General features: G+C 38.3%; 1 protein-coding gene across 3 annotated transcripts in view; it reads left to right on the top strand.

The window, feature by feature from the left end:
* The window catches only part of HACE1 (HECT domain and ankyrin repeat containing E3 ubiquitin protein ligase 1), a 160367-nt gene extending 145734 nt beyond the window's left edge, over positions 1-14633 (top strand). For all 3 annotated transcript variants that reach the window (XM_073627003.1, XM_073627002.1, XM_073627004.1), the window contains 3 exons: positions 2628-2698; positions 6848-6961; positions 13772-14633. In XM_073627003.1, the coding sequence (XP_073483104.1) occupies positions 2628-2698; positions 6848-6961; positions 13772-13874 (288 nt within the window). In that variant the 3' untranslated portion in view covers positions 13875-14633. The remainder of the gene's footprint in view (positions 1-2627; positions 2699-6847; positions 6962-13771) is intronic.
* Positions 14634-15715: the final 1082 nt, after the last annotated feature.

The following is a 15715-nucleotide window of genomic DNA, read 5'->3' as shown; positions in this document are numbered from 1 at the left end:
CACATCTACACTTTTCTGACAAATACTATTCCGTAGTTCAGTGAAGTGAGCATCTTTTTAAATCTTCTTGTCTTACACCTCTAAAAGGATATCCAGGTCTAGTCACATCAGGTGCAGTGAGACTGTGTTGGGCAGCTATTCTAGTGCTGTACCATCGCAAGGCAAAATGCCTTGTCTCCTATGTGCCTGGTTCACGTGACTGCTTTACAGTGGTGTGTGCAATGGAACATGTATGTACTTTTTTCAGTGCAGTATGAGATAGTCCACTGCCTTGCACTGTGCGGAGGCTGATACGCTAGTCACTGCATTGTAATGCAGCGGCTGGTGTGAGTTGGCTCTAAAGGTATCCTAATTGTGTTCAAGGGACATGTTTATCGCTGTGGAAAAACTGTAGACACAACTGTGTCCACAGAATCATTTGTAAAAGCATGCCTTTCTTTTGACACTGCTACAGTGAAAGCTTGCCCACCCCCTGGATATGAAGCAGAGTTTGAATATTTTGGGCACAATTCATTTTTCATGAGTCTTAACGTGTACCTCATATATAGAAATTAAGAATTCATAAGCCACCATTTTAGTGACTGACGAGTTCTAATGTGTAGTTCAGTTACTCAAGCCATGGTTACCTAAAATACAATTGTAGCCTGTAATATCATCATACTGTCACTGCTTTCTGCCCTGGTAGTTTTCATTCTGTATTAAAAAAAAAATGTATAGCGAAGGCTTGCCTGTGACTTATAGGAATAGGTTGATATGTTGTAACACTATGTAACAATATGTTGTATCATTGTTTAGCAGAGAGAATTGTGGTTTGCTGATGGGTGCTGTCCTGAGTTATAAAAAAGACACACACTGTAAATACTGAAACATAACTAGTTGTTGTTATGTGTTATAGCCATGATTTGTCATCTGTTGCTGCAGATAATTACCTGCTATTTCTTTTAGATATTAAGTTAAAGTGCTAAGTAGGAGCTTCTGTCTATTTTCACATTATCATGCTTTCTTTTTGTTTGTTTTTTTTTTAATAAGGAAAATGCATCCCATCACACCCAATGGTGTTTGTAGACATTAGGGAAAAAGGCCTGTTCATATAGTGATCTACTTTCTATTTTTCAGCCCCAGGGGGCTGCAAACAACTGTTATACATGGAGGGAGCTCCCCTCCACCACAAGATCTTTCCCTGAACAGTAGATTCTCCTAGATTGTAAGCTCTAACGAGCAGGGCCCTCTGATTCCTCCTGTATTGAATTGTATTGTAATTGTACTGTCTGCCCTCATGTTGTAAAGCACTGCGTAAACTGTCGGCGCTATATAAATCCTGTCTAATAATAATAATTTTCCTCTACTTAAAGTGTAAGTAAACCCCCCTATCATTTTCAGCCAAGGAAGCTGCCATCTTGCCTCTATTTAATCTACAACTGCCATGATGCTGCACATGTGATCAGTTATGACACCAGCCATTGGATGGTTTGACAGTTTGGTTGAGAGCACAACCAATAGGAGTGTTTTCTGGCACGTGCCGAAAATTAAGCTGTTTTACGGATGGGTTTACTTGTGTGAACACTTGTGTGAATGCAACTTTTCTGTTCAGGGAATAAACTAACCCGAAAAAAATTGCGAGACAAGATATTGCCACGGTCTAAAGCCAGCTTTAGGTAGACATGCAGTCTTCAAAAAAGATGGAATGCCAAGTGCAGTAAATGTAAGGTTAAAGCTAGGAATTTCTAATTTCAATTCCCAGCTGTGCAGACTTCTGGACAAACAGTTAGCCTTTTGCAGGAACAGGGGATTGGAATTCTGGGAAGTTTTATCTTCAAAATGAATAATGGTTGCAAGAAGGAGGAATTGGAATTTTTGGCACTTTCAGAAAATTATGATGTGCTGCATATTATAATCCAATACTAATGTTTAATATAAAAGTAGATCTTCACTAAAATCTCATCCAGTATTTTTAACATATATACAAAAAGAGGAAAAAAAAGAAAAAACATTAACATTGTGGTTTCATGTTTTTGGTGATCCTGCCATATGCTTCTGTGGGATCCTAAAAATGGCTGCACCAGCATATTACAAAGTCTGGTTCGGTCTTTGTTCTCATTAGGAAGCTCACCCTAATAACAAGCAACCATTGCAGAAACAAGTGCATGTAGATGTTAATCTCTGCAGCAACTTCGTAACACTGGAATGCAAAAATAGGAAGAAAGTTTATATTTTTTCTAAAATGAAAAGGCAGTTGATTTATTATACACGGCTTTGTAGCAAACCTAATTACATCCAGTTCAGAGCTTATTGACATGGGCAGATGCATATTTTAAGCATTCATGGTTCTTGCTGGCAGAGCTAACAGAAATCCTGCGTAAAAAAAAAAAAACACAGCGTAAGTACCCTTATGTACAGCCCCAGACGCAACTGTGTCTTACTTTTTTTTTTTTGTGCATGTTTATAAGCGCACAAAGCTATATGCTGTAAAAATCCAAATGCATTTTTGACGCCTGTGTGAATGAGCCCATAGATGTACTTCAGATCTAAAAACTGCTTAAACGTATACCAGGGTTTATCTTAGAATTATATATCAAAGTGCTTTTCAGAGAAGTCATTTTTTACAGTCCTTTGTGGTTTATTTTCAGTGGTTCTGGGAGGTTGTCCAGGAACTAACCCAAGAAGAGAGGGTTTTGCTTCTCCAGTTTGTTACAGGCAGGTGAGTAATAAAACACTTTAGTTGCTGCCACCTATGTTGTTTATGCTGTCATTATCATAAAATAATATAACTGGTACTGTAAAAACCATTTATTCATTTTTCCTTTCAAATAGCATCTAGATAAATTCTGCGACTTACTGTCATTTCAAGAATCTGTTGTATACAAGGATTTAAGAGTTATTCTGTAAACTTAACACACTCCAATTTTAAAGGGGTTTATTTATTGGCTTGTGTAAAAAAATGTTAGTATTGTTGATGGAAATAAATAAAGAACAGTTCTGCCATTCATTATAGATCAAACGCTTCAGCAGAATGAAAAGTCAGTTCTTGCTCCCTGATCATTAGAGGTGTTTTTAAAAAGAAAGAAATATGCCTTCTTCCTCTGCTTCGCAGTCTTTCCTGTGCAGTTTATTCATTACAATCTCATCTCCGGCTGAGTATACCTTTAGTACCACTTCAGCAAAAAAAAAAAAAAAAAAATCAAACATTCTTTCCCCTGGCTGCGGACCATAAAATTAATTCAATGGATCTGGTAAAACAAATACATTTATGATTGTAGCTTTTATGATTCCTGAATGTCTCAGATGTCTTTGTCTCCCGCTGTACGCTTGCTTCGGAGTAATAATGGCTCGAATTCTGATGGCTATATTGTTTAGGAAGCAGTATAGTGTTACGAATATAGATAAATGAAAGTCTTTGTTAGACTCTCATCCAAAACTAGTCACATCTCCCCCTTTCCTGCCTTGTAACCCTGGCACTTGTTCGCATTTTTCCTGCTTGTTTCTCTGTAGCTTCTCTTGGAGGTGCATACACCCTTTTAGCTTTGCTTTACTGACTTATGCTAATTGGTTTAGCAATGTTATTTAGTTTAAATTAAGAATTTCATTTTTCAATTGCATTTTGTGTTTGTGTGTGTGTGTATATATATATATATATATATATATATATATATATATATATATATATATATATATATATATATATATATATAATATAATATTTGGTTTAAAATAATGTTGCTATGAATTTGTACATGGAATATTAACCACTTCCATACTGCACAAATTCTGACACTTCCCTCCTACATGTAAAAATCATAGTTTTTTTGCTAGAAAATTACTCACAACCCCCAAACAATATATGTTTTTTTAGCAGACGCCCTAGGGAATAAAATGGCCGTCATTGCAACTTTTTTATGTCACACGGTATTTGCGCGGTAATGTTTCAAATGCAATTTTTTTTTTCTTTTTTTTTTTATGAATAAAACAAAAAATAAAAAAACTTGCCCACACTCGCGGTGGGGCGCCAAACGTCGGTACTTAAAAATCTCCATAGTCGATTATTAAAAATTGTTTACAGGTTACCTGTTTAGAGTTAGAGGAGGTCCAGTGCTAGAATTATTGCTTTTTTTTTTCTTGATCACTTTGGTTCCTATTACAAGGAATGTAAACATCCCTTGTAATAGGAACTGTGTGTGATAGGTCCTCTTTATGGATAGATGTGGGGTCTATAAGACCCCACATCTCTCCTCCAGGCTGGAAAGCATCAGATCAAAATAAAAAAAAATTGACGATCTGATGCTTTTCTAGCTTAGATCTCGGCTTTGTTTACTTGTGCAGCCCGGACGTGACGTCATAAAGTTGCCCCTGGGCCTCTGAGGATCATAGAGATTGCCGGGGACCATCTGTCCCTCGGAAATCCCTATGCCTCTTATCCGGTGCTGGCCAATTTGTTCTTTGGGTCCCCGATCGCACGGGAGAGCCCGGAGAAGCACCGGGGGATAGCAGGAGGGGGGTGTCCCCTCCAGTCACCGCTGAGAACGATATGATCGCTCTTATTGTGCTCAGAATCGCCAGCTCTAAAAACAATATCTGAATGATGCCTGTAGCTGCAGGCATCATTCAGATGTCTCCAATGAAAGCCAAGGACGTGATAGGACAGCCTGCAGTATGTAAGTGGTTAAAGCCGTATTCAACTCTGCTAACATTTTTTTTATATACCTGTCTCCTGCAGGTTTATGCCAAACTGTGCAAGTATGCCCCCCATTCGAGCACATTGTGACACTTTCCTGTCAAAGAATAACCCATAGCATTGCGCTATCAGTGCTTGAGTGCTTCCATCTTCTCCTAATCGTCCTTCCATGTTCGCTATGTTAAGCTGTTTGAATGGTCAGACTGGGATGATGTCACTCCCGTGCATGCACATGGGAGACATATTTTATCATGGCACAGAACAGGTGCTGTAAATGGAGGCCAGAGGAGAGCTCTAGGGTCTATTAGACCCAAGATCTCTCCATACAGAGGACCTGTCATGGCCCATGCTATCACAAGGGATGTTGTTTATCCCTTATGATGGCAATAAAGATGATTACAATTTTTTTTAAGGGACAGTTAAAATTAAAAGTTTTAAATAAAAAAATAAATAATAAAAAACCATGTAAAGCCCCCCATTCCCCCGTGTTCATGTGCTAATGCGAACGTGTATATATGTGTGTGTGTGTGTGTGTGTGTGTGTGTGTGTGTGTATATATATATATATATATATATATATATATATATATATATATATATATATATATATGTATGTATGTATGTATGTATGTGTGTGTGTGTGTGTGTGTGTGTGTGTGTGTGTATGTCCCAAACGCATTTGTAAGCGATGACCACACCACACATGTGAGTTATCGCTGCAGATTTTGGAGCGAGAATAATAATTCTACCGTTTTACCTCCTGTGTAAACATTTTAATTTCAAAGCGTAACATGTTTGGGATCTATTTGCTCAACATAACATCATCTCAGCAATGGGAAAGCGACATAAATCACATAATATATTTCTACAATCCTCACGTGAGATCTGATGTAGGTCTCGGGGGTTTTAATCCATTTGTGTCTTTTGGTTACGCAGTACAGACTGGCTTGCTCATACAGTGTCCAGGAAGTGCTTTTACACATGATCCGATTGTTGGCCAACAGAGCGTCAGACTTTAGTTCAAAGGATGTGTGGCAGGAACTTTTCTTGCACACTAACGGCACACAATTGTCAGCCAACAAACATGAACGTAGTGAAGTACTGCATGGAATTTCAGCTCTTGAGCATAACTCTTTGGGCACCATCTGCTAATGTCGTGTTTGGTGAGCATGCGTGTTTGTACTTTGGACTTTTGTGTGACAGACTTGTGTACAGATGATATCAAAATCTGACAACAGACCGCTGTTCACCAAAAATTTACTGGCCTACCATCCAACATTTGTTGGTCGAAAGTTGTGCAAAAATTGTCTGATGGAGCTTACTAACGGTCGGATTTTAGACAGTCTGTCATCACACAATTCCCTGCCGAAAATCCGATCGTGTGTGCGAAGCTTAAGTCTCCATATTCCCAGACCAACAAACCATAATGGTATGTGATTCTTCTTTATGCTCTGTGAAGTATGTTGGATTAGTGGTATTGGATTATTAGGGGCCTAGTTTTCTATTCAATCATAACAACTTGAATAATATTGGAATAAATGAAACCATATTATAGTTATGAAAGCAGAAAGCTTTCATAAAAAAATAAATACTGCTATTTTTCAACTTTCTGTTTCTCAGGTGATAAACAATTTATTAGCTGTACCTTTTAGCTGCAGCCCTTTTCCAAAGCTCCCAGAAATACCCAGTTTGGATGGTATTTTTCAGCTTCCAGATGGCAGAGAACCCGGTGTTATCTGACACCTGAGTGGAGGAAATTGGCACACCCTTCTCTACACAGCCTCATTGGGAAACATGCACATCTTAGGCCGCTAGTCATCCCCTTGTGTGATAGTGTTGGGGGGTTATCTGAGAACCACTTTAAGGACATAGGAGAGGACCATCTGGGGCTGCCTATACAAGTGCTAATGACCTTTTTATTATTAAAGGTCACATCTTTCTGGTGAGTTATTATGAAAAACGGAGAAGCACACAGGAGTTATGGATTTCATTGATTTCTTCCGAAAGATATTTGCACTGATTGAGGGTTTGCACATATCTGGTGCAAAGGTTTTCTACTGGTTAGCCTTCTTTCAAATCGCTATACTGGACTTTTTTTTTTCTCAACAATCTATGTGTTACTGTTATTGCAACATATGAGGTTATTACATATCTAATAAGCCTTAATTTGTATGTTTAGTTCCAGAGTACCTCATGGTGGCTTTGCATACATTATGGGAGGAAGTGGGCTGCAAAATTTCACTATTGCTGCTGTGTCCTATACATCAAATTTGTTGCCAACTTCTAGCACATGGTAAGTTATAAAGATAAATTCTGTTGTGTTATAAAGTATGTTCTTTTTGCCAAGTGTGTAACATCCAATCAAATAGGTTTCAGTGTATGCAGTGATACTGTATGCATGCACTTTTGACTTTTACTGCTTATGAAACCAGGAACTTGCAGTTGACTTCTAGGAGAATAACAAATGGATCCCAAACTGCATGAGCTTAACTGGATGTTTACACTTTTGAGCCCTTCTTGATGTCTCTATTCAAAGGCACCTTATTCTCATAAATATTTGTATCACCTTACCACTCTCTAGGGTTGCTCAAATGTAGGGTTTTGGCTTTTTCAGCTGTTTTTTTCCCATTTCTACTAATTTCACACACATAGCGGTCAATTTACTAAAGGCAAATAGACTGCGCTTTGGAAGTGCAGTTGTTCCAGAGCTTAGTAAATGAAAGGAAGCTCTGCTGACTTCCATCATCCAATCATTTGCGAGCAAAAATGCTGTTTTTTAATTTTCCTTGCATGTGATTGGGTATTCATTGTAAAGTGAAGCTTTGCCTAATTTACTAAGCTCTGGAGCAGCTACACTTGCAGAGTTCAACTGCACTTGCAAGGTGCACAGTCTATTTGTCTTTAGTAAATAACCTCACAGTATACTAGGTTTTTCAGTTTTAACATGTCAGGAAGACAGCTCTAGAGGAAGAGCCAGGCTTCCAATAATGTGTTAAATAACGAAACTTAAAATAAGAAAAATCATATACACTTAACCATGAATACGTAAAACTTTAAATATAAGTACATGGAGAATATAACGTTCAATTTTTTTAATTTTTTTTTTGTTGACCTTGCCTCTTATGTCTGTTTTTCTAAATTATATCTGTCAGAACATTTGAACGATTAAGTCAGCAATATCGATTGTTTAATTGATCGATATTTGACAGTGCCTCCAATCTAAAAAGAAATAATTAACAATAATTACGCTGACCAATTAATTATTCCCTGAAATTCTCTGCTGTATGCAGATATTCTTTTAAGCACAATAAAATTGTGTAAAAGTATGGACTACGAGGATATAAGTAAAGATTTATTTTACAATTAAGTCACTAACAACACACATAGCAGTAAGACTGATAACACAGTATAACACAGACACTGATTTTATATTCAACAACAAACTCCCTTAATATATACAGCTAAAACCTACAATGGGGAAAATATTTATTTGATCCCCTGCACATTTTGTAAATTTGCCCACTTACAAAGAAATGAAGGGTCTAAATTGTTATCATAGGTGTATTTTAAATGATAGAGACCAGAATATCAACCAAAAATCCAGAAAAAACACATGATACAAATGTACTAAATTGAGTTGAAGTTCATTGAGTACAATAAGTATTTCATCCCCTACCAACCAACAATAATTCTGCCTCCCACAGACTGGCTACAGTAAGTGCTCATGTGGTACACAGATTAGTCCTGTCAATTTAAGAAGGTGCTCCTAACGATAACTCATTATGTGTATAAAAGACACCTGTCCACAGAATCTTTTTCTTCCATTCAGACCTCACTATCATGGCCAAGAGCTGTCAAACGACATCAGGACAAGATTGTCCATCTGCACAAGGCTGGAATCGGCTACAAGACCATCAGCAAGAAGCTTGGTGAGAAGAAGACAACTTTGGCATTAACTCGGCTTGCTGTGTTTGGAGGAAGAGAGATGCAGACTGTGACCCTAAGAACACCATTCCTACAGTCAAGCACAGATGTGGATGTTTTGGGGCTGTTTCTCTGCTAGAGGTAACGGCTGACTTTTCCTCATTGAGGGGCCAATGGAAGGGGTCATGTATTGTAAAATCTTGGATGAGAACCTTCTTCCGAAGATGGGCCATGAAAGGGTCTTCCAGCATGACAATGGCCCAAAACATACCACCAAGCAACAAGAGTGGCTCTAGAAGAAGCACATTTAGGAGTGGCCTAGCCAGTCTCCTGACCCTAATCCTATAGAAAATTTATGGAGGGAGCTGAAACTTTAAGTAGCCAAGCGATAGCCAAAAAACCTTAAAAATTTAGAGAAGAGTGGCTAAAAGCCTTCCTAAGATGGTGTGCAAACCTGGTAACCTACTACAAGAAACGTCTTACCTCTGTGCTTTCAAACAAGGGTTTCTCCACCAAGTATTAAGTCATCTTTTGCTTGGGTATCAAATACTTATTTTACTCACTTAACTGCAACTCAATTTATAACATTTGTATCATGTGTTTTTTTTCTGGATTTTTGGTTGATATTCTGTCTCTATCATTTTAAATACACCTATGATAAAAATTATAGACCCTTCATTTCTTTGTAAGTGGGCAAACTTGCAAAATCTGCAGCAAAATCTGCAGCGGATCAAATAATTATTTTCCTCACTGTATATATACTGGGGGAACTAAATGAGTTAATTCAATTACCACATATAGAGACAATAAGACAGACTATACCTATTATTTTGCTGCAGTTGGATTAAGGTGTGGAGTCTGTTTTTAAGTTGTGCCAATACAGCAAAAATGTAATTATCTAATCCCTAGGAGAAACCAACAAAATCTGTCGCAATCGGGGTTTAAATTTTGAAAAAATCATCTAGATAAAAGCACACTGTTAAATACCCTCAGATGGAAGATGGTGGTAGCCTCAAAATGGCTGCAGATGGATGGTGATAGATGAAAATCAAGTTGGAGGATCTGGATGAGCTGAAGATGAGGAAGAGGCGGATCGAATGATGAGGCTGGATCAAGAGAACCCTTAAGGTGGATGGATATAGTTCAAGAAGGCAGAAACTTCTCAGATGCTGATCATTCAAGATGGAGAGTCTTTCTCTCTCTAAGCTTCCATTTTTATCCTTCCAAAACTCCCTCACTTAGGGATCATCCCAGACAGCATTTGCTTCTTGTGGTGGGCGAGGTCACATATTTTGGCTGTCTCCACCATCCGTATTCCCGACGCCGAGAATTGACGGGCAGATTACCTCTGTTCGCCTGTTGGGAGATGTTTCTTTGCACCTGGAAGGCTCGTATTGCCTGTTGCGAGGCTCTGGATGTCCATCCTGGTCCCTTTCGGTGGCTCAGGTGTTGGCCTTTCTTCGACAGGGCATTGCACAAAAACGCGCTTTGAGTGCCATTGCGGGTCAAGTTTCTGTCCTCGTCTGTTTTCTTTTTTTTGTTTTTTATTCAGGGTCCCTTGGCTTCACACCTTTCTTCAAGGGGCTGGGTGTCTGGCGCCCCCCTTGTGCTCCCTGTTATCACTGTTGGGCTTGCATTGGTTCTTTCGCTTCTACAAAAGCCTTCCTTTGGGGAGTATTCGGCATATTTCCCTACTTACATTTTTTTGTAAAAAGTTGCCTTCTTGATCGCCACTGCTTCTGTGTGGCAGGTGTCTGAGCTGGCAGGCCTTCTCTTGTGAGTCTCCCTATTTGGTTCTACACAAGCCTAAGGTGGTTTCTTTGGCTGTGCCCCTCCTTTCTACCAAAGGTGGTGTCTGATTTTCATCTACCTGAGGACATTGTCCTGCCTTCCTTGTGTTCATGGTTGCGTTGCTCTTATTGAATAGGGCCAAGGTAGTTCGTATGTATCCATCCACTGCGGCCTCCTGCGGAGGTCGGATTCTCCTATGGATGGCCTTAGAGACAGTCTGGTGGCCTCATCTGCCATGATTTCCTGCTGGATCTGACAGGCACTTGTTCAGGCGTACCCTATTACAGGGTGGGCTCCTCCCTTCTCCATTATGGCACATTCCACTTTGGTGATTAGTGCCTCCTGTGCTCTCTGTCATCCGTGTCTCATTTTGGATGCCTGGTCATCTGTTTATACTTTCACATTTTACACAGTTGATGTGTTTGCATCTTCCAATGTTTGTTCTGGTTGCAGGTTGCTGGCTGGTTCCTTGTTTGCTTTTTTTAGGAGATGGTTTGGGTGGTTGGCATGTTTGCCTGGTTGCTTCAGTTATTTTTTTCTAAATTGCCTACCCCTCGTTGAGGCACTGCTTTGGGACATCCCTATGGTCTATATTCAGAAGAGCTGTGTCTGTCAATGAACGTAAGACGAGAGTTCAGACACAGCGCCCACCCCTCTATTGGAGTTTATACTTCTGACACTGCTTTGTGACTAACTGGATTGCCTATAACCAAACAGGCATTTTATACCAGCTAGGACTGCCTATAGGCAGTGCTGTGTTCTTTTCTGCCTTCTCTTCTAGTGTCCTACTCCTGTAGGTGGTGCTTTAACCCTATGGTCTAGATTTAGGTTTCCCAGCTGTCAGAATACAATGATCGCTGCTTGCGGCTATAGCCACCAACAGTGATTACTCATATAAGCACTGTGCTATTGAGCTGAATGTAAACAATTATAAATATAAATATACGTGCTTCTACTTAAAATGCAAATAATAAAACAAAGGGTGAAAAACTGTGTAGATTGACACTACATTATAACAGTAGCGCAAAAGAAAAACAAAAATTATTCAAAAGCGTTTATAGTAAAATCAAAATTAATTGTCCGTCATAAATATATTCAAATATTCAAAAAAGAAACAATTTTGAAAATGGTGCAATGATCCGTCACCAAAGTGCACAAGTGCCAATTTACACCCTTTATAGAATGAGGCTCACCAGATTGTAGATTTCAGTCACATGTATGATTAAATCACTTTAAACTTTATGTAGATGATCAACCCAATCTCCGCTCTGATCGCCTCAGATTCAAATGGATGACAGCTCTTTCCACATGTAGAGATAAAATCAACACAAAGCTTCCAATAGTGTAAAAATCTCTTGGGTAACAATTTTAATGAAAAAGTAATGCGCTTACATCACAAATAAATACAAATCGCCATTGATTTGTTAGTTACATGCCGGGTGCCTGCTACATCTCCAACCCCTCCTCGCTCGCACTCACAGATAACACTCTCAGCGTCAAGATTCAGTTGCCGTGTAGTCACGCCCCTAACTTAACTCTTACTTCCAACTTGATCACAGGGAATCAAGATCACCAACAGTGATTGCATGAAAAAAATCCTAAAGGCTTGTTGTACTGAAGTCTATTAATGTGATTCTTGTCTATACCCACTGTATACATTTGAAAATTGATCAACCTTGATGTACTGATGGCCTATCATTTTTTGAGACCCTAAAATGCCAGGACAGTACAAATACTCCCCAAATTACCCCTTTTTTGTAACTTAGGCAGTCCAAGGTATTAAGCAGTATAGCAAGTTTTTTGAAGTTGTAATTTTTTTGGTCATAATTTTTTTGAAAATGAAGAAATTAAATAAAATATTTTACATACTGTCACCAGTGTAGTACATTTGTATGACTGATGTGATGGTGATTTTTTTTTTTTTTAAGATATTTTTTTTTTACATACTGTCAGAGTAGTTCAGCATCATCATAGTGATTACGCAGGGTAGTGATCAGGAAGTTATTTATTTTTACACTGTTATTTCTTATAACAGCGATGATCACTGTTATAAGCAAAACAATTTAACTGCCATTAATGGCTTTTAATCATGACAGCTTGCTTACTGTTGTGATCTGTGATCGAACACAGCAGTCATGGGCTTGTGCCGCTGCGTGCCCCAGGGGGCGCGCTAGTGCGCCGCTATGTATTAGAACACTGCAGTGCCTGCAGCTGCTGCCCGCTTGCAGTAAATATACTGTGGGCGGGTGGCAAGTGGTTAAAAGGGTTACATTGACAACCAATGAAATGGGGGGCGGGGGGAATCCAACTGCTTACCAACCACTATGGGGCACTCACCTCTGATCATCAACATGTAAGGGTGCACAAACCATTGATTACCAAAATTTAATGAGACACTCACCACTGACCGTCACCAAAGGGGGGGCTATTTTCTGGCTACTGAAATCTACAAGCTGTTCTGTGCATTACAAAGTTCAGACCCCTGCATTCTGAGTGCTGCACTGTATATGTTGTATGTGAAACCAACTAACTTTGGGGATGTTTGTACATTTTAGGGCCCCAAGAAATGCAAATACAATAGGCAGTCAGAATGTCAAGTGTTTTTTTTTTTTTTCTAGATTTTGGTCTTCTTTTTTTTTTTTTAATTGTCATACAAACTATCACTGCACTGAAAATTGAAAAATGGCCAAGTAATGAAAGAGTATATACAGGCTGGTACTTAAGTTGTTCAGGAAAAAAGGTTGCCTCCAGTTGAGCCCACTGTCTGTTTCATCATTTCTATGTTGATGCAGTGCTGCAGCCAGACAAAGGCTTAAATCTGTGGATGGTGCAGGAAAGGAGAAAGGTCTGGTTTTCCTGTGTGGTAGCAATTCTCTTTTTTTCTTTTTCATTCCTTCAGAATTTAGACAACTGCTGGTTTTATGCATCTCGTAAAAAACAGCACAGTGTAGAATAGACTGTAATACATACATACAACTTCGGAATCTCATGACTGCTCTTTGCTCTCCCACTTCAATATCATTTCATTATGTAGTCACAAGTGGCCAGCAAATTAAAAAAAAGTGTACATTTAACAATGCAGTGCAAAGTGCAATGACATGTACATAATGTAGTCGTTAATACAAATCTATCAGGATTAAGTTGTTGCATCAGTGAAGCATTAATTATGGCTGGCTGCTAAGGATTTATGAACTTTACATGCTTCTGTTTATTAAATATTCTGTTTTGGTACTTTATTGTGTATATGTAGCCCTTTGTGTTACAGATGGCATCACATAATGTCATTTGTGTCCTCTCCCTTGGGGATTTTTTTTTTTTTTTTTTAATCTACAGGCTTTGATTTGATATGTATTCTTTTTTTTTTTTGTCTTGTTCGTTTCTGTTACAGCATCAATATGCTTAAGTTGCCTGAATACCCAAGCAAGGAAATCCTAAAGGACAGGCTTCTTGTGGCATTGCACTGTGGAAGCTATGGCTATACAATGGCATAATGAAGAAAGAAAAACTCATCTGACTACTGATGTGCAATTCAGAGTGGCAGAACCAATTTAGAAAACTGTCAAGAGGAAAACAGGCTTGATACTGCCCACGGGCAGGGCTGACTTTCAAAGCTTTGTAAAGTACCTATTTTCTCCAAGATTAAGTGTTGTTTGTGTGGATGTGTGATTTGAAAAGCAAGGGAAAAAAACATAGCCAGTTCTCCCTGGCGCATCATGCTGTTCTGATTGAAAAACAAGACACTTTATCTTTTCATGTGTATGTTTAGTTTGTGTGATCTGTTTAATTACTGCAAGAAATTGCTTTTATAAATTATTTTTATTATGATTCATTTATGGAGGAAGGATGATTGTGCAGAGTAGTAACGTTTACAAACATTATCTTGTAAAAACTGTAATTGTATTTTTTTTCCCCTGTGGTTTTAACATTTTAGTGTTTATAAGCTGTAAAAGTGAGTTGTTTTGTTGTCATTCTGTACCACTACCAATAACGTAACTTTATTTCAGTTTATAAATGTTTTAATTATTTTCTCGTTTTTTTTTTTGTCCCCCCCATAACTTTTTAAACTGTTCATCTGTTTTAATTTTACAACTGGTCAGAAAAAAAGAGCAATCTTGTTTTATGTTTGTACGATCGTTGTTCTACTTTGCTCTGAATTGTTTATACATTCGTTGTGCAGATAATCTGAGATGTATTTTTGTACAAATCAGCTTGCTGTAATAAAAGTATTTTATAAACTTTTTATACATTAACACTGTGCTGAGATGTTTTCGCTTCGTGTCATTTTTTTTTCTCACAGCAGACTATTAATGGTTACACCAAAGATCGCAAATCATATAAAAAGGCTGTGTCTGCAGTCGCGAAGAGTCTTTTAATTGAAAAGAGCAGTGGTACCAAGCTTAAGTCGTAATAAATTGAGGGGATAATTGGTATGAACACATTAGCTTGGAGTGGCCGTTTTTATGGGCGTACTGGTGAATAAACAAAGACTATGTATAGCATAGTTCTTTCAGTTCCCAAATCAAAGCATGTCAAGGGCGATAATAATGTGGCACTGTTTGTTAGCACAATTTAACAGTTACCCTGAAGCAATCTACCTACTGCACCGGTGTCTGGTTCTGGAAACGGTTTCAGGTTTATTTACTCTTGTTTATTAAATGTACAGGTTGCTTTAAATAAAAAAAAGTTTTTAATAATGGTGGATAAAAAGAAAAACCATAAAAAATGTTCAGGAACTTTGAAGTACTGTATGTTTCAGACAAAGCTAAAATTGAAATCCTGAGATGGATACAGAGAGCTCAACCTACTTGCCACGTCACTTTATCAGTTATATTTCTCCAGGCCACCACAATGTCTTTTGTTAATAATCCAATAATCTGAACTTGCCTGGTTATGTATGTGAGAAGTTTCCAAGCACACACAGTGCAGGTTCCTCGCTGTCTTTTACGTAACAGAAAACCTCATATAAAGAAAAATGTACTGAAATTTCTGATGGCCATCATTCAAAGTTAAACAATTTCTTAAGAGGTTAACCATTTACTGCTGTTCGTCACAAAACAGCAAAGTGGTGGATGCTTAATTCTGCAGCATTTTTTTTAACGCCACTGCAGAAATAACTGTCAGGCATTTAATGAACTTGATGCCTGTGACACTGTACTTTGGTCTCTCTGTGATTGGTCATAGAAAGACCAATTGAACCCTCCCCTTTCTCTCACAATGAAGTAAAGAGGAACTAATAAATAAGTGATTAATTAGTTCCTGATTACTGTACAGATCACAACAACAGCAGATCCAAATAGTGTTTTTTTTTGTCCCCTCCATACATCTGATCTCC

Source organism: Aquarana catesbeiana, linkage group LG04 (genome assembly GCF_042186555.1).
Source record: "Aquarana catesbeiana isolate 2022-GZ linkage group LG04, ASM4218655v1, whole genome shotgun sequence".
Lineage (NCBI taxonomy): Eukaryota > Metazoa > Chordata > Amphibia > Anura > Ranidae > Aquarana > Aquarana catesbeiana.
The sequence above is the reverse complement of the archived record's forward strand: the minus strand, read 5'-3'. Positions and strand labels throughout refer to the sequence as shown.